Source organism: Sinocyclocheilus grahami, unplaced genomic scaffold, assembly GCF_001515645.1.
Source record: "Sinocyclocheilus grahami isolate Dianchi unplaced genomic scaffold, SAMN03320097.WGS_v1.1 scaffold1342.1, whole genome shotgun sequence".
NCBI lineage: Eukaryota > Metazoa > Chordata > Actinopteri > Cypriniformes > Cyprinidae > Sinocyclocheilus > Sinocyclocheilus grahami.
In genome coordinates this window covers 128,504-147,230 of record NW_015506521.1, presented here as the reverse complement: position 1 = coordinate 147,230, position 18,727 = coordinate 128,504, and the positions used below count along the sequence as shown (strand labels likewise).

General features: G+C 37.0%; 2 protein-coding genes and 1 long non-coding RNA gene across 4 annotated transcripts in view; 2 read left to right on the top strand and 1 right to left on the bottom strand.

Annotated features, from left to right (window-relative positions):
* The first annotated feature begins 880 nt into the window (after positions 1–880).
* On the top strand, positions 881–8,289 carry LOC107569393 (prosaposin-like). Its single transcript, XM_016255472.1, has 12 exons — positions 881–948; positions 1,270–1,337; positions 1,768–1,842; positions 3,071–3,193; positions 3,319–3,432; positions 3,515–3,595; positions 4,678–4,861; positions 5,042–5,181; positions 5,268–5,348; positions 7,133–7,243; positions 7,625–7,683; positions 8,270–8,289. Exons 1-11 carry the CDS (start codon positions 897–899, stop codon positions 7,658–7,660), a joined length of 1,065 nt encoding a protein of 354 aa, XP_016110958.1. The 5' UTR covers positions 881–896; the 3' UTR covers positions 7,661–7,683; positions 8,270–8,289.
* A 7,524-nt stretch (positions 8,290–15,813) lies between these two features.
* LOC107569396 (uncharacterized) lies at positions 15,814–16,490 on the top strand. Its single transcript, XR_001606896.1, has 2 exons — positions 15,814–16,297; positions 16,333–16,490. It is a non-coding gene; the product is annotated as an uncharacterized lncRNA (long non-coding RNA).
* Positions 16,039–18,727, bottom strand: part of LOC107569395 (S-adenosylmethionine synthase-like) — a 10,494-nt gene continuing 7,805 nt past the window's right edge. For both annotated transcript variants that reach the window (XM_016255477.1, XM_016255478.1), the window contains 3 exons: positions 18,231–18,413; positions 18,013–18,146; positions 16,039–17,818 (listed from right to left, as the gene is read on the bottom strand). In XM_016255477.1, the coding sequence (XP_016110963.1) occupies positions 17,716–17,818; positions 18,013–18,146; positions 18,231–18,413 (420 nt within the window). In that variant the 3' untranslated portion in view covers positions 16,039–17,715. The remainder of the gene's footprint in view (positions 17,819–18,012; positions 18,147–18,230; positions 18,414–18,727) is intronic.

Below are 18,727 nucleotides of genomic sequence, written 5' to 3'. Positions count from 1 at the left end.
TTGATGGTAGTTCTTGACTTCCATAGTATATTTTTTCATACTAAGTCAAAACCATCAACGGTTTGGTTACCAACATTCCTCAAAATATCTTCTTTTGTGACAGTATCATTATTATAATTGCTATACAATGCCAACATTTAATTTAATATTAAAATGAGTTTGAAAAAAATTCATTAATCAGTTACAATATGTGACTAGGATTATCCCATCGTTGACATAATGTGAGTATTTAACTACTGAATAAACTGAACATGAAATGTTTGTTCTGAAGCCCATCAGCTATGCAGAAGAGTAAGTATTTTTCAATTCTTTCAGTTGGTTAAATATTCACTTTATTACAAATGCTATTTTGGTGGTGCCTGTGCAAGATTTGCCACTATGTTACAAGGGTGTTGTGGGATTGCTATGTAGTTGCTAAGGTATTCTGAATAGTTTTTAATGTGTTGTTATACATTTGCTAAGCTGTGTGGTTACTAGTTGGATGCTCAGTTTTAAAGAGCAGACCCAGGTCTCTAGTAATGACTCAGGTCCCTCCATCAGAGTAAGTCTATGAGATTTTTTTCATCCGTTTTATGGTCCGCCATGTGTTTTAGAATGGCTCTATCCTGACTATGAGCCATTTAACTAGAAATGCATGCCCAAGCAAGAATTACAAATCTGGAAATGTGACAAATATTGGCTTTCTTTGTCGAATAATGTGATTAAGCAACAGCATTTGTACAGTAGGCCTACAGCTTTCTCGCTTGCACAGGCTCTATGTTATCGTGCCTGGGTTGTGCTTTTGGGGCGTCGTATATAAAGGGTAGTTCCTCTTTGAGGTGAACTTTCCTGTCACTAGATACAGGGCCAAATCTGAGAATTTTACAGCGGTTCTGCGACCTTCGGTGACTGAAGACATGACTGCCTTGAAACTGGGGTTTCTCTTTTTCACTGCCCTTCTAGGCTCAGGTAAATGAAATGTGTGAATATTTACTGAATTACAAATATGGAATAATGGTGTGTGACAAGAAATATAATCATGAGCTATATTAAAAAGTGTGCCTGATTTTAGCCAACAAGGCCATTTACACTTTTTTTTCTACAAATATCTCCCTCAAAACTAGTGTGAATTTGTTTACATTTGACATCTATACACATTTCTCACAGAAATATTGTAATGCTGTAAATTATTTTCCAAACGCATGCGATTCTGAACATATAGCCTGCACTGTCGTTTTCATCTTTCATGTAAGTTCAGTGAGTTTCTTGAAAACGCTTTATTTTTAACAGTCAAAACAAGATCTGTTGTTGATAGAACAGGCATGACGAATGTCCTGATGGGTGCGGATGACAATGCGGTGAGTTTTAGGAATGTTGCTTTTGTTTCGTTTGTTACATACTTGTTAAACGAACCGATCCTGTAAATCTGCACTTCAAACCGGCTGGACTGGGCTTATTTTCTTTAGGTTTCTTTCTTAAAAAAAAAAAGACCTCCTGGCTAAGAAAAATTATAATGCTAAATGTCATAAACACATTCCAGATCCAGAATTATTCTTATTTCTAAGACAGATGCAGTTGATTAAAGAAAATAGAAGTTGTCATTTTCATATCCTCAAAGCCCTTCACACAGCACCTGAAATACACCAACCGCAAACTTTTAAGAGTCCCACAAGTCTCACTTCTCTTTATTTCTGCACCTTTAAGATTAAACACTTGATAAGACCAAATTTTTTTTACAAATAAAGCAATAGAAACTTTGAATATTCTACAATATGTTGTATACTGTAGATGGGTGACATGTGTCAGGACTGCACTCAGATTTTTGAGCTCCTGAAGGACCTCTTTTCCAGTGAAGACTTCCAGGTAGATCTCACACACACACACAGACAGATGTTATAGTGAATAAAAATGCATGGTCCCATGATGTCTGAGATACAGTGCTTTACCTTTATCTGCAGACTGAGTGTTAGTTTATAACAATGCACTGAAAATCAGCATCCATTAGTGAATTTACAATCACCGCCAAAGCTTTTAAGGAAGACAGTCTTAACGTGATTCCAACTTCTTTTATCTCAGATTTGCATGATTTTCAGCATGTCTTAAAGAAGATTTAAAAGACATATAAGTTGTGTTGAAAAGCAGAACTGTATTGCTTCTGATCTTTTTATGGTGTCTCGTTTTGAACTTCTCACTCATAAACCTGATGATTTTGGTGCGTGTTTCTCACCTGCCCAATTTATCAACCACAGATATAGTCCTTCACAGACTCTGTATGTTATCTACCTTACCTACAACCAGATTTATATGCAATATACATACTTTTTAACACTTAGGAACTGGACTCATTCCCTTCCATTGTAGGTGCCTCATTGTAACCCAGATTTTCGCTTTTGTTTTTTTGCTGAAATATTTTTTTGTGGTAATCGACATCATGTCACAAAGGCTGTTCATTGAGCTTTAGTTATACTAAACCTAGAATATTCCTTCAAGACACACCTAGGCATTACACAGACAGAAAATATCAAACCAACTGTGTAAACACATATTGCACAAGCTTTTCTCAGAATATTGTTGAGTTGACTGTCAACCAACTGGTGTTTTTACATTTTAAATGTATAAATCTCCCTTTTACCTCACAGCTTATTTCATCATTTATCTGCTAACGTTTAACAACTACACTCTCAGAAAAAAAAAGGTACAAAAGCTGTCACTGGGGTGGTACCTTTTCAAAAGGTACACTTTTGTACCTTTTAGGTACTAATATGTACACTTTAGGTATTAATGTGTACCTTTAAAGGTACCAATATGGACTCTTTAGGTACAAAGTTGTGCCTTTTGAAGAGGTATCACCCCAGTGACAACTTTTTCCTGAGAGTGTAGAATGTGTCGAAATTATTTGTTTATGGTTTTTGTAAAATGTTTTGCATGAAAAGTGAAAATCTTCATTTAAAATAAATGCCACTTGGTTTGATATTTGTAACTGTAATAGCATTCATACTTTAAGATTTGATGTCCAAATCGTTTTTGGAGCCACCGTAAATCAATTTTGTTATGTAATATGCAATGCAATCATTCATCTAATTTTTTTTAGGCCAAATTAACTGCCACTCTTGAGCAAGTGTGTGATAAGTTGCCTCCCCAAATCTCTCAAATCTGCCACACTGAGGTGGAAAAGATGCTTCCTCTGGCCATCACCTTCATTTCCAGCATGATGGTACGGTATATAGTTAGATTAAAACATGCATTTGATCTATAGGACATTGTATTGTTTCGGTTCATATTTGGTTGAGAACCACTGCTGTTTATTTTACTGCTAATCCCATCAATCTCTCACTTCAGCAACCCAGTGACATCTGTGCTTTTCTTGGAATGTGTGGAGGACGGGACAGTACCAAGATTAGAAATCTGTTGCTTAAGCACATGTCAAAAACTGTACCAGTGACAACTATGAAGGTAACATGTAGAGGAAGTGATTTAGATGCTGTTGTTAGCATGTTCTGCACAGCGGACTAAGTTTCTCTGCTCTCTAACACAGATAGAGACGTCCATTCAGTGCTCTGTTTGCACATACGTTGTGAGCACACTTGAGTATCTGTTTCCCAGAGAGAGGACTCAGGTGAAAAATCACATTACACATGGGCAGAGTTCAGAATAATAGCATACTTCTTACTCAATAGTGTGTAGTATACACTGCTTGCTATCCCTTGTGAAAAAGAAGTGTGCTTAATTGTATTCAGTGTGCACTTGTAGTGTACTTAAAATCTTTAAAGTGTTTAAAAAAAACAAACAAACTGTACTTTCAGATAATATAATATTAATAAAATAAAAGGCTACTTAAGTGCACTTAATAAGTACACTTTAATGACTATGTTTCTTAACAAACTTCAATACACTTTTAAAAAGTGCATTTTGTAATAATGCCAGATTATGTTTTACTTTAAATTATATTCTAAATCATTTTTAATAATCTTTTGTCATGCTTTAAAGAAGTACACTTCTTTTGAAGTGTTGACTGACATACTAAAGCACATGTATAGTACTTGATTATAATTTTAACTGTAGTGTGATATTCAATATTACATTTAAAGTTAATATATTTTAAATGTACTGAATTGCAACTTAATCATGACAATGGTATAATTACAAATATATTTCAATACTAATGCAATGACATTACAGTATATGTTAGTTTAACATATGCTTGTCAGTAGTATTTCAAACACAATAGGCATAAAATTACATATAAAATGTACTTAAGTCCTACTTAAGTGGGTCAAAAGAGCACTCTAAAATTCAGCTAATTGCAATTAATATGAATTTAAATTATAATACATTTCATTAAATTGCATTTAACATTCAGTTATGTCAAAAATCATTACATTAAGCTCACACACTGTAAAAAAAAAAATGATATGTCTATATATACTTTAACTCATCAAAATAAGCTGAGCAAATTCAACTAAATTGTTTTAGCCAGTTTAAGTTGAAATGACTTATACAACCAAACTTATTTATCAATTTAAGGCAACAACTGAACTGAATATTTAAATTGCACTTAAGTATATTATATTAAAGGATATTATTTCCATAATAACTACTCTTTTTAAAAACATGCTAAAGCGCTCTTCTTTTTCACCAGGAATTTCATTTAACTAGTAAGTTAAAAGTGTTAAGTGTTTGTGGTTTTGTACCCTACAGAGCATCATAACTGCACTGCTGGAGAGTTTGTGCAGTGAGTTTCCTTCTCTGTTTCAGCCACAGTGCAATAAGATGGTTGAAAAATACGTCCAACTGTTGGTTGACATGCTACTGAATAACACTTCTCCTAACTTCATATGCACTCTGCTTCGTTTTTGTGAAATATGGGAGCATCCTGTCAATGGTTAGAGTTCAGACTTTGGGTTATTGGGTTACATTTTTACCTTTGAATTAACAATTCTGTAACATTATGAAAGGAACAATTCACAAAAATATTCATTATTTTGTTATTTTGTTTCCCTATAAACAAATTATTTTACCTCTCATCCTGTTTCTTCATCCCGCTCTCTTTATCGAACAGCAGCTGTGGCACTTTCTGATTGTGATTCTTGCCTTACATTGGCGGTTCTGACTCATGTTCATCTGGGCCCCAATGCCACCGAGCACCAGGCTGCTTCATTCCTGGACACCGTCTGCCAGCTGCACCCCAGTGCTATGCCAAAGGTTACACATCATTCTGCTCCTTTAAATGAATGACTTTAAAGTGCCCTTAATTTGCAAGTTTACTATAATTTCTACATCTCATCTAGTGTGAGACTTACGTGCAGCGTCATGGGAACCAGCTCCGTGTGCTTCTGAGCAAACAGCAGGCGGCGCTGGACATTTGTAAGGTAAAAACACCTGTGGAATACCCATGGCTCTTGACAATATGCTGAGGTCTTCTGAAGCAGTCCGGAATGATGTCCGGTTCATGAACGAATAATTTTTTTTGAGCCGGTTCTTTTTAATGAACTAGATGAACAAGTTCACCAAATTGGACTGAACCGTCTGAAACAGCACAGATCTACAAGTTACTAAATCAAAACTCACTTTCAGACATGCCAGACAGTCACTCCAACTCGAAATGAGCCAAAACACTCAGCCATCATACCCTATGATGCTAGTTTTTGCTATACTCATTCAGGGCTCTGGTTCCTCCGACAGTCTGAACTGAGTTTATTCACTTTATATGCTTTAGACATGTAAAACATCCACGTTTCACATCATTGTTGGGTGTTTTAATAATATAATTGTGTATATGTTACGTCATTGTGTGATTATGTATAGTGAACTGAACCAGTTCATTAAAACAAACTGTCACAGAAAAGAATCAGATTTACCCGTTTGCCCAAGGCTCTGGATTTCAGGCAATAATGTTGTAAATAACGTTCAGTTTCTTGCACAGACCAATCATTTCACTTCATAAGACCTCAATATATAGTCAGGAGCTACGGGTATTAATTTAGTGTTCCTTGATATGCTTTTTTTATTTTCAAAAACGGGCAGCTGCTGACTTGCTTTTTTTGAATCACCAAGGAGCACGGTTTCAGCTAAAAATCTTCTTTACTGTTCTACTCAAGATAAAAAGTAACCTACATCTTGGATGACCTGAGGGTGAATAAATTAACAGCAAATTTAAATTTTTGGGTGAACTGTCTTTTTAAGAAATGTTAACGTGGGGTCACATTTATCATTGTTCTTTTATTTATTTATTTATTTTTTATCCAAAATAGAGAAGTTAAAAAAGGTCTGTTGTTCATTGTCAATTATTTAGCAGTTTACGAAGCACAACTCAACCAGATGCCACTTTAAAGTTTAAACCAAGCAGGTTTTCAGGCTTAGTTGGTCAGCTTGGTGAATTTGATTGACCAGCTTGAATCCAATGTGAAATGTGCGTGAGGAAATCTTTCACCCTCACATGAATTTCCTGATCGCATGGATTCCTACTAAAATGATTTCACCTGCAAAAATTTGCTGTCCAAAGATAAATGTGAGCACACCAATTTGTTTACCTGAAATCTGTTGTGTAAAGCAGTGGTTCCCAACCCTGGTCCTGGAGGCACCTCAACACTGTCTCCTTTCTCTGACGCACCAGTTTCAGGTCTTGGAGTTTCTACTAATGAGCTGATTACCTGAATCAGGTGTGTTTGATTAAGGAGACATGCAAAATGTGCAGTGTTGGGGTACCTCCAAGACCAGGGTTGGGAACCACTGGTGTAAAGCACTGATATAGCCTATATTCTTGAATAGGCCTATAGATCAGTAGGTATAGGCTTACCACATCATGTACAAACAGTCTTTTTTTAATCATATAATATCTTGTTATAACGAGAAAAACATTGTTTTTATGACAAAATATGTCATTTTTGTGAAAAAACAGTTTTAAGGGGGGAAAAAAGTAATTTTAATGACATAGGATCTTGTTATTACGACATAATTGAGTGGAAAACATTACCGTGGTAATGAGTACAGTCTTCATATCATGCGAGTGTACACCATTCATATGACTCTTCACAAAAACTGAATACATTTTATAAACTTCAATTGAGTTTCTAACAAATATGATATGGTTAAATGAACTTAATAGTTTGAAATGTTCAAATGAGATATTTTTCTCTTTTCTTTGACCATTTAGAGGGCAAATTTGTGTGTTTCTGGTGAGAGGAAGCCTGTCATTGCTGCTGCCCCCTGTAGCCTTGGACCAATGTACAGCTGCAGAGACCTCCAGACTGCTGTTGACTGTGGGGTAAGTGCACTGAAAAGCTTTTTAAATGAATAAGTGTGCAAATTCTACACTCTTAAAAATAAAGGTGCTTCAAAAGGTTCTTCAAGCGATGCCATAGAAGAACCATTTTTGGTTCCACAAAGAACCATTCAGCCAAAGGTTCTTTAAAGAACCATCTCTTTCTTACCTTTTTATAATCTGAAGAACCTTCTTTCGCCCCAAAGAACTTTTTGTGAAACAGAAAGGTTCTTCAGATATTAAAGGTTCTTTATGGAACCATTTAGACAAAAAGGTTCTTCTATGGCATCGTGAAGCACCTTTATTTTTAAGAGTGTAGCGTTCAAATAATCTTTATCTTATGTTCTGAATGTTTTAAGTTATATATTTATGGAACTCCTACAGGCAGTTTTCTTCTGTCAGAAGAACGTGTGGGAATAATCAGTTTCTGCTGTCCATACATGGTAAATGTCATCTTATAATTTGCCAAATGTCAACCAATTGCTAATAAATTGATAACTTACAGTCGCTTTGAGTCATTACACCCAGTTTACTCAGTTTACCTTATTCACACACAGAGAGCAGCCTCTTTCATAATCATGACTCGTATATGTTCAGTTTGCCTTACATCAAAAATAAGTGAACTTCTGGTTCAAAATTAACATATAAACATAAAAACCCAGTATGTGTCACGATTGCCTACTGTGAGGAGCGAGGAACACGGAGACAAGGGAATATCACAAACAGCAGTCTTTAATAGTCCAAAACAAGGGTCACAAGACACACGTAGCACATCACAACGTTCAAGACCCGACAAGGAAACATGGGGCAGACTACACTTTAAATACTAAACTTAATGAGGGATAATTAACGAACACAGGCAAATCAAATGAAGCAATAAGACAAGGGAGAAAACTAGGTCACGGCACACATGGGGAGAAAAACACACACAGACAGGTCCATATCCCTGACAGTATGTATTGTCTTATTAATAAGTTTTTGAGTTTTTAAACTATGTTTTTGTGTTTTCTTCCAATAACGGAATCAAAGGTTTCTTGCATTTGTGTGAGGTATAAAAACATCTCATCATCTGTGCATTAACAGCTTATATGAAAGGCTGATGGACCTGCTGGACCAACGCCATTTTCCTCCTGTCCTGGATTTTCACGATTATATTTGCTTTTCAAGTTGAATACAAGGGTCAAAAAAAGTCATATGCTTGGATAATATCTTCAGCAAACAAGATAAAATAGAAGTTTTCTGGGGCAGCTGTTATTTTAATAAAAAGAAATACTGTTGCTCAAGCAACATCATTGATCTCACCATATTTTATCAGTCTTTTCAATGACTTGCACAAGCGTTCAGAGAGGTCGATTCAAAGTTCATTTACAATATTATCTGTAAACATTTGATCAGTGATAATGTATATTTTTCAACTAAAACATTTTTGTAGTTATTAGAGGATGTTCAATATGCTCCCTACAAATATTTTCTGTGGTAACCATAGTTTCGGATAAAATATCATAGTTACTAGTTATTGGTGTTAGACACCAGTCACATCAAAATAACTGTATCACTATAGTGTTTTATCTGATACTATTACTATGGTAAATTATTGGGAAAAACTTTACAATAACCTTCCTTAGTTAATGCATTAACTAGCATGTACTATCAATGAGCAATACATTTGCTACCGCATTTATGAATCTTTATTAATGTTAGTTAATAAAAATACAAATAGTCATTGTTAGTTAGCTAACTACAGTGTACTAATAAAGTTGATTATATATACCAGTTACTGTAAGGGATATTAAATGTTGAGTTTGTCATGTAGCATTGTTCTCAAGCTTTATGTGCAAACTGACGATGCTTTATAACAACGTGCAGTAAACTGTAAAACTGTTTGCACTACAAACCAGTGTGTCAGAATTAAGATAATACATTAAACTAGTATGGTAAGACACACCAATTTTCAATATCAAGCAGCCAAACGAGCTGTTTTATACAGCTAAAAATAGCTGGACTCGGATGACACCGGAAACCATTCCCATAAAAATTACAAATGGCCACAGCTGCTCTTGTAAATTCTCGCTATGACTACGTGTAGTGCACTTCTAAATCCCCTCTGATGCACATCATTCAGTTGTCCTGCATTAGCCAAATCATGACAGTCCAGCACATGAGTAGCTAATCCTATCGCATGTGAATAAATGCACATATTCCCTAAAAACACCCATCAAAGACAGTGATGCGGTCAGGACCGAGACGTAGACACTCTCATGCAGTTTCGGTTCAAAAGTATATAAATTTGCTTTTTTTTTTTTTTAAATGGCCGATAAAGGGACCAATAAGACCCTTATTCCTTGGCTGGGATCGTGTAGAGCCCTTTGAAGCTGCACTGAAATACATTTTTAATCTTCAATCCGTCAGGGACCATTGAAGTCCATTATATGGAGAATAATCTTGGAATGTTTTCCTCAAAAAAACTTAATTTCTTTTCAGCTGAAGACAGAAAGACATGAGCATCTTGGATGCCATGGGGGTGAGTAAATTATCAGGACATTTATATTCTGGAAGTGAACTACTCCTTTATGTGAGAGCCCCAGAAAAAAAAATTATCAATGAGTCCACACTAAAATAGTTTTTTGTTAAAATATCTTCTTTACCTAGAGATATAATTATACAACATATTAATAGTAGTAAAAACACATCTAACATAACATAAATTGTTTATTTTTTACATAATTAAAGTGCTTGTTTTTAAATTAACAAAATGTCAGTCATCTTCTTTATAATAGAAGATACAATACAATATTCATATTATATATATATATATATATATATATATATATATATATATATATATATATATATGATAATTGATGCTTTTTCCAGTTTATAAGGTTAAAGCAAAAGACTAGAACATCTGAATGTGAAAAATGGCAGAGATACATATTTGGGATTAAGTCCAAATAATGCCACTAGGAGACATGGTTCAACATTGACATTGAAATTGACTTGAATATGTCCAGAGAACTGAATCTTGGGCTAAATGTATGGCAAAGAGTTGCTGGAGCTTGTCGACATCTATCAGAATCTTGATCTGGGTTGAAATGATTCAGTTTAGTCTATTATTCAATGCTGTCCAATAAATTCTGTCTAATAACATAAACTGCATTAGTGAGTGAGTGATAAGCACAGATAGGGGAGGAATAGGGTAAAGGATCTTTTACCATCCCTCGTCTGTGAAAACATGGTTAAGATCTGATTCTCAATTCTGCTTTATTTTACAGTTTTTTTATTGCTAACAAGCATTGTTCAATACTGAACCACATTTTCAAAACTGTTCACACATTCAGTGGTACAGAAGTCTATGCTAAACGAACTGTGAATCATTTTTCATTGCTTTCAGACAAAATGCATTCAATGACCACATTTCCCAAAATCCACAAACACTTTTGTCATTCATACTCCACAACCTGCAAAACACTGTATATTTTCGGCACATTTGCTAACACACTGCTTTCAAAACTGATAAAAGCACATTCAGATCAGAACAATGGTAAACTCTGACCATTTCTGCAGGAATTACGTTGAAATAAAAAAATCTTTTCAAAATCTATTTACCGTGAAATTGAATAATATTTATTCCAAACACAAAAGCCAAGCCAGATGTCCTATTTGTAGTTTTTTTTTTTGGTGATCTTTTCGATAAACAAATAGGATAGATGCCTTCAGAATGATTTTGTTTGGAAACATGGATCAAGGAAGACAAGGAACACTCACAGTACATCCATCCATCTATTCCATACATTTTCCAAAGCACTTGTCCTATAAAATCTATTTACCGTGAAATTGAATAATATTTATTCCAAACACAAAAGCCAAGCCAGATGTCCTATTTGTAGTTTTTTTTTGGTGATCTTTTCGATAAACAAATAGGATAGATGCCTTCAGAATGATTTTGTTTGGAAACATGGATCAAGGAAGACAAGGAACACTCACAGTACATCCATCCATCTATTCCATACATTTTCCAAAGCACTTGTCCTAGGGTCATGGGGAGGCTGGAGCCTTTCCTGGGTCATAGGCAGGAAACCCCCCTGGACAGATGGCCAGTCCATCACAGGGATGACAAACACACACACATTTATATTCACACTCACACTCCAGTTCACCTGTCCTGAATGTCTTTGGATTGTCGAAGAAACCCAAAGGAAACCAACGTCAACAGAGAGAGAACAAACAAACTCCACACAGAAAGGCCTCCTGGAGCAGCTGGGACTCCAATACTCCACATACCTCAATGTACTAGACATTAGTTTTTTTGTAATTGCTTCAGGAATTTATTTTTTTTTATTTTTTTTGGGAGACTATCATGATCAGCGCTTTGGAAGTCCGTGACACACAAGAGTGGAATCAATCTGTGATCAGTACAGTTCCAACTAATCTGATATAATCTCATCTAAATTAATTTGTGACCAGAACTCGTGTCATGTGTAGCCTGGTCAACGGATTCACATATTGATCAATAATATAAAATACGCTAGCATGTGATCATAGTGCATAATTGACGTAGGTAGCTGAAAAAATATTTTGGGTGAGCTGTTTAACCTTTATGTTCTGCTTGGGGTCTCTGAGACCCCAGCTATAAAATATGATTCACTTTCTGTCTGGTGTTTTGAGGTTACAGTCCCTTTGCATTTCCGATACTGCATGGCCTGCGAAAAGTTTACATAGCCAAAGTGAGAGCTGCTAACTATGAATGAATAATTAATTCCCACGAATTAAGAATTTGTGCGCTAATTTTATTAATTATTACGACGTTCTTAATTCGTGGCCATGATTTAATTAAACCTTGTTGACTTAATGACTGTAATAAGTAAATCTAGCCAGCACATTAATTAAACTTAAAAAGATGATAAAAGCATGTTGATAATGTGAGATGTGTCAGATTTGCCTAGCTTACTGTATTCGTGTGAAAACTTGTTTAATACTCATTGTTTTACCATTAGTTAAGTATAAATCATCTTTCATAATTAAACTGCGCTGACTGTCTGGTTGCACCACAATATGTGTTATTAGCCTGTCGTTTTGGCATTGTTTTGCAGTGATGAATGAGACGTTTGGCAGTTTTAATAGTTCATCTGCAGGTCTACTCTGTCATGTTCTGCATGGTTACATGGTGATTTTATGGATTTGGTTAGTTACAGGGATCTAAGGAGCATTTGGTGGTACTTTAACAATGCTCACGTTTATTCATCTTTACTATCTTTTAACTATGCTGCAAATTATTGTATCTTTATCTTAAATGTATCAATCTCCTCAAAATAATTGGTTTAGCACCATGGTTTGCCATAAATATACAGTCTTGAATCATTCTTGAGCCTCTCTATGGGTCCTATTATGCTTTTTCACTTTTTCAACTTTAGTTAGTCTGTAATGTTGCTGTTTGAGCATAAAAAGATCAGCAAAATTACAAAGCTCAAAGTCCAATTCAAAAGGAAATATTTTATGTAACAGAAAAAATCTTTTCAAAAACTACAACAAACGACTCGTTTGGACTACAACGCATATTTTCCGGGATTTGTGATATCACAAATATCGACGAATGGGACGAGACCTGGTTGAGCTGCACTAGAGAAGGCAACGAGTGTTAGACAGCTAGCTTTCCCAAGGCAGATGAACTTAGAGTGGTTTCAATCATCTGGGGTTAAATCGTGATCAAATTGATTTGATTTTGATGTAATATTTACACTGAAGCTCGCAGGCGGCTATGGTAAAGGGCATGACATTTCCCGACCAGGCGCCGAGTGCTGCCAATCACAGCACACACTGGCCCAGCTAACCAATCACAGCACACACTGGCCCAGCTAACCAATCACAGCACACACTGGCCCAACTAACCAATCACAGCACACACTGGCCCAGCTAACCAATCACAACACACTCTAGCCCAGCTAACCAATCACAGCACACACTGGCCCAGCTAACCAATCACAGCACATTTCGTATTTCAGAAGGCGGGCCTTCATTTGATACAGGAACTATTCGAGCCGTTCATGCCAGACTGGGGAGAGAGGTGTTGTAATAATGTCAAATATGTGAAAAATAATGTGTTTTTCGAAAAACTTAGTACGAGAGCCTGTTCTAGTACACCCCCAAAACAAAATCAAGACTTTGTAAAAGAGCATAATAGGACCCCTTTAAAATATCTGGCTGTAATTTAGTGACTGCAAATGCTGATTCCATTTGATTCCATCTTTATTTGACCTGATAATGAGCTAATTACTTAAACTTAAGGGGGTTAATCAATATACAGTATATTTCAATAAACTAAGACTTTTAAGGTAATCCACTTTTTCCCGTTGTATAAAGATTTAAATAAATTTTTCATTTATATTTTAAAGGGGTCATATGATGTTGCTAAAAAGAACATTATTTTGTGTATTTGGTGTAATGAAATGTGTTTATGCGGTTTAAGGTTAAAAAACACATTATTTTCCACATACTGTACATTATTGTTTCTCCTCTATGCCCCGCCTTTCTGAAACGCATCGATTTTTACAAAGCTCATCGTTCTGAAAAGCGAGGTGTACTCTGATTGGCAGATATCCAGTGCGTTGTGATTGGCCGAATACCTCAAGCGCGTGACGGAAATGTTACGCCCCTGTAAGGTCCGCGCACCTGGCCCAAGGAAGGTATCCAGTGGCGGATGAAGGTCTCTTGCGTGTTCGGTCTTTTCAGCGCGCAGAGTTATTCAATTTAGGTTTAACTCTAGACGCAGATTTGCGGAAACATAAGCCTTCACTTAATCTACTTGAGAGAATAACTTCAGCGTAATCAGAATGAATCAAATGTAACAATTTATTATCTGTCAGGTAAATATGTATTATGCCAATTATCTCCACAGCCAATTCAATGATACAAGACATCAAATTCTCAAAGACGAATCTAAGAGTAAAATGCATACCTGAGATTAAATGTATTAGAAAAATACAGTGTGAAGTATGTGGACACCCTTCCCACTAGAATATCTCTTTGGATTTGAGACTTTAGTCTTTGCAACTTTACAGATCTTCTTTATGCACCAAGAGCTTGTAACACTCCAAAGAGAAAGGAAAAATTTAAATCGCATCATATGACCCCTTTAAGTGTACATTTATTTTTTAAAATTTTAAATTGTGACCCAAAGCAGGTATTACACACTTTGTAATTAACCTCCGATGCGTTTTAAAATGAAAAATCACAATTGAATTTTTTTTCCCTTGAGATTCAATATCTTTGATAACGTGTACAAACATTACTACAAACTAAACCTCCACGGTCCTGAAACTGCAGCTTCCGCTAGATCATCCAATTCGGTAAGTGGCGCGGTTACAAAAAACTAGGGTCCTGGAAACATGGTCCTGAAACTGCAGCCTCCAGTTGTGCAGGAGCATACTATTGTTGAAAAGGACTCTTTTTACCAATTCTCCCTGTCAAAACTCAAAAATGAGGTCGCATTTACACTGCATAGTTCACGTGACCCAATTCCGATTTTGTTCCTCCCTTGTGGCACGGATATGGCCCAGGACCATGTAAGCAGGAAAAAAGCACATGGATTCCGATATACTCAGATCACTTTTAAAAGAACTTGTAAGCAGGTCATAAAAACCGGATATAGTCAAATAATCCGATTTGGGCATCCAGATCTGCAGTGCAAATTCAGCCTAAGAGTACAAACACAGTGGTGAGGTTTGCACATTTGTGTAATTCCTTGATATTTAATGAGTGATGCTGAATTACATTGAAACTTTTCAAATTCACTTTAACGTCTGGTTAAAGTTACAATTTTTTTGAAGGGTTTGTTTTTAGGGTTTTATTTTTCTCCAGTACAGAACGAGGATGTGCTGCTCAATCCACTCATCCTATGATACCCATGTCGATATTCGACTAGCGATCACCAAATATGGCACTCAGAAGTTTGTTCAATCTTAACCGGTTTTAGATAAGGTCAGAAATGCATAATATTTATTCTGACCTCCTGAAGTTGATCAACACGCTTTTTTTTTTAACCCTGTGTGGTAAGGTGTCACCATATGGCAACATCTTTCAGAAGAAAAAAAAACAACATTGATGGAAATAAAAGTGCAGCCCTTAAAGTATCCAATAACATGTTACTTTTAAATCACGTAACCTTGCCGTTTTAAGACTACATGTATGGGACTTACAGAAAATCCTGCTGTGTGCCTCAAATTTCAATGATTCATCTTCACGATTGTTATTGATTGTTAGCTAGGAGGCATTAAATTTATCAAAAGCAAAAGTTTATAAATAACCTTACAACAAAAAAGTTGATAATGTTTGAGCATCAAATCCACATATTAGAATGATTTCTGAAGGATCATGTGACACTGAAAATTCACCTTCACCAGGAATAAAATATTTGAAAAATAGATAAGTTTTAAAATTGCAGTATTTCACAATATTACTGTATTTTTATAGAATGCAGCCATGGTCAGCATAAATTTTTCAAAAAAACAAAAATAAACTACCAACCCCAAACATTTGAAAGGTAGTGTAGTTGTACAGAAAACTTCAATTTCATGTTCCGAACAAAACTGTAAAACAAAATTGACTCAATTTTAGGCTGTACGAGTTACAAGTGTGAAGTTGTTTTATCAGCTTTAAAACAATGCATACCATACAATCAAAGCCCTATTTTGCACCTCAATCATGGAAGGGGCTGTAAACGTTTAAAGGAGGGAAAGAGGGAAAAGGTGGCAACCCCCTCCGAAGAATCTGGCAGGAATGTGAAATATCATAAAACAAGAGTCTTAAGGGTCAGAATTTTTATTCATTTCACTGACCGAACCATCACGGAGCATTGAAAGGAAGGGAATTCAGGAGTTCTCTGTGGATTCACATGTATCACGAGAGGAAATTTAAAGGGAAGGAGAGAAAAGGTGAACAAAGGGGGAAGGCGAGAAGAGGGAGAGGAGTGACAAAGGAAAAGAAACAATAGAAAAAGGCACTTCTACTCTTTCAGTAACCAGTCTGATGCACCAATCTCTGGAATTAAAACTAAATATATTTGTACGAAAAACAGAAGATGAGCATTATATAAAAAGACTGCAACCCAACCACACCCAACAGAGAGAGCATGTAAACAAAGCCGGTTTCTCTGTACAACACCGACCAGACTCGCTTCTGTCTGTGGGAGCGCCGGGAGTCCCGAACGTAAAACGTGTGCGTATGGACAGTCTCATCTACCGGTCTTCACTCACGTTAAAAAAAATAAAAAGTGTAACAATGGTCACAGTTACCAGCACCAGCCTGTGGCAAGAGCCCAAAGCTTTCTGTAGGACACCAAGGGAAGACCACAGAGCCGGCACGCAGGACATACACCATGACTATGGTGTTAAAGCAAATGAAAACAAGTATTCATTGTCTTTAAAAACTATTCCTTTCATGTAAAAAAAACAAAAAAAAAAACCTTAAAGGCAGTCACACCTTGAGATCCCAGGCTTTTCTGTACCGACGCCGAGGCTCAAGAGGATCACCAAGCAAATATTAGGTTGAGTATTCAAGTATGGAGCGATTCAAGAGGCGGAGGAGGCCCCTCTGCGCCAGTGAGGGAGCAGGGCTTCTCTGTAGCTACGCCCGCTATCACCACACGCAGAGAGGGAGTGCTTTGCCTCCGCCGTGGTCTAGTAGAACATCACATAACAGCTACCAGAAGGTTTAATCTGGAATCACCATCGAGACCGAAGGGAAATGGTTGCGTCGCCGGTCCTGCAGAACCACAACAGTTGGTAGCAGCTTCTGACTTCTCTGTAACACGTCAGAAATAAGATCAACACGGCCTGCAGTGACCGGGATGAAACCATCGTGATAGTATTCATGTGTAAAAAGTCTATTAAAATGTCTCAATCCGATCCCTGTACTATGTAACTTAAACACATTCTTGTTGAATCCAACTAAAGACAGGTTTTCGACATTTGACGAGAGGTTTTGATCCCATTCGCGATGGTACGCATAAAGTGGTGGACCTGGAAAATGGTAAGCATTAGTTCTCTTAGTTGGTAAAACAAAAAGTCGAGGGGTTAGTGCTTCAGCCAGCAATGCATAGCATCACAGAACAACCTTTGACCCCCATTTGTGCCGTCTTCATTTGTGATCTTTCAAGCAAGTAGGCAAGGAAGGAAGGAAGGGTCGAAGAGAGATGGGTGGAGAAGAGGGCGCATTAAGTAAAAAAAAATAAAAAAATAAAAAAAAATTTAAAAAAAGACCCACGCAGTCACCATCCACAGATATTTCGAAAACAGTACAGCAAAGAACAGGGTTGAAGGTAGAGTTGTATGGGGAGAACGCCATTGGAGGGGAATTACCTTTGGGAGTGGGTGTGAGGTTAGGAGTGAGAGGATTTGGTACATCTCCCCCCTCCGACGGGTTGAGTAGGTTTCTCTGTAACGTACACCTACTGCCCAAAGAAAGGAGGGGGGGTTACAGCTTTAGTATTTAAGCTTTTTGGGAACTTCCCAGGGGAAGGACTCACGGCCAAAGTGGCCATAGGCGGCGGTGCGCTGGTAGATGGGCTTCTTCAGGTCCAGCTCTCTGGAATTGTACAGGAGACAGAGTAAGACAATTGCCATGCACAAAGGACGTTCAGTCAAACTCAATGAGCCTCTATAATGTTAACGGTGCAAAAGACCAAACTCAGGAAACGCGGGAGCAAAATGTCAAAGATGACTTGAAAACCATCAAACTGAGAGGCGGCGGTTGGGTCGCCACCGAGGAGCACACTTTACCTGACGATGACGCCTGGGCGGAGGTCAAAGTTCTTCTTCACGATCTCCAGCAGCTCCTTCTCGCTCCTCTGGGAGGTTCCATAGTGGAAGATGGAGATTGACAAGGGGTGGGCCACTCCAATGGCGTAAGACAACTGAGGAAACCGGTAAATGGGTAAGACTGTACTTATACCTTCCCTATTACACTAATAGATGGCGAAAGACTGCTAAATATTCACCTGGACCAGAACACGCTTGCACAGATCAGCCTTCACCAGAGACTTGGCCACCCAGCGGGCAGCATAGGCTGCTGAACGGTCAACTTTAGTGTAATCCTTTCCAGAGAAAGCGCCGCCTCCATGAGCACCCCAGCCTCCATAAGTGTCCACAATGATCTTACGGCCAGTCAAACCAGCATCTCCCTGTAAAGAGAGCATGAAGAATTAAGAATCTTACCGTTTGAACCACTACAATAAAAATAAAAATAAAAATACAAATTTACCACACACGCCTCTAATTTATACACACAGTATCTCACAGAAGTGAGCTCATCCCTCACATTTGTGTAAATATCTTATTATATTTTATTATAGAAATTACACTTTGCTACAATGTAAAGTAGTGAGTGTACAGCTTGTATAACAGTGTAAATTTGCTGTCCCCTCAAAATAACTCAACACAGCCATTAACGTCTAAACCGCTGGCCACAAAAGTGAGTACACCCCTAAGTGAAAAT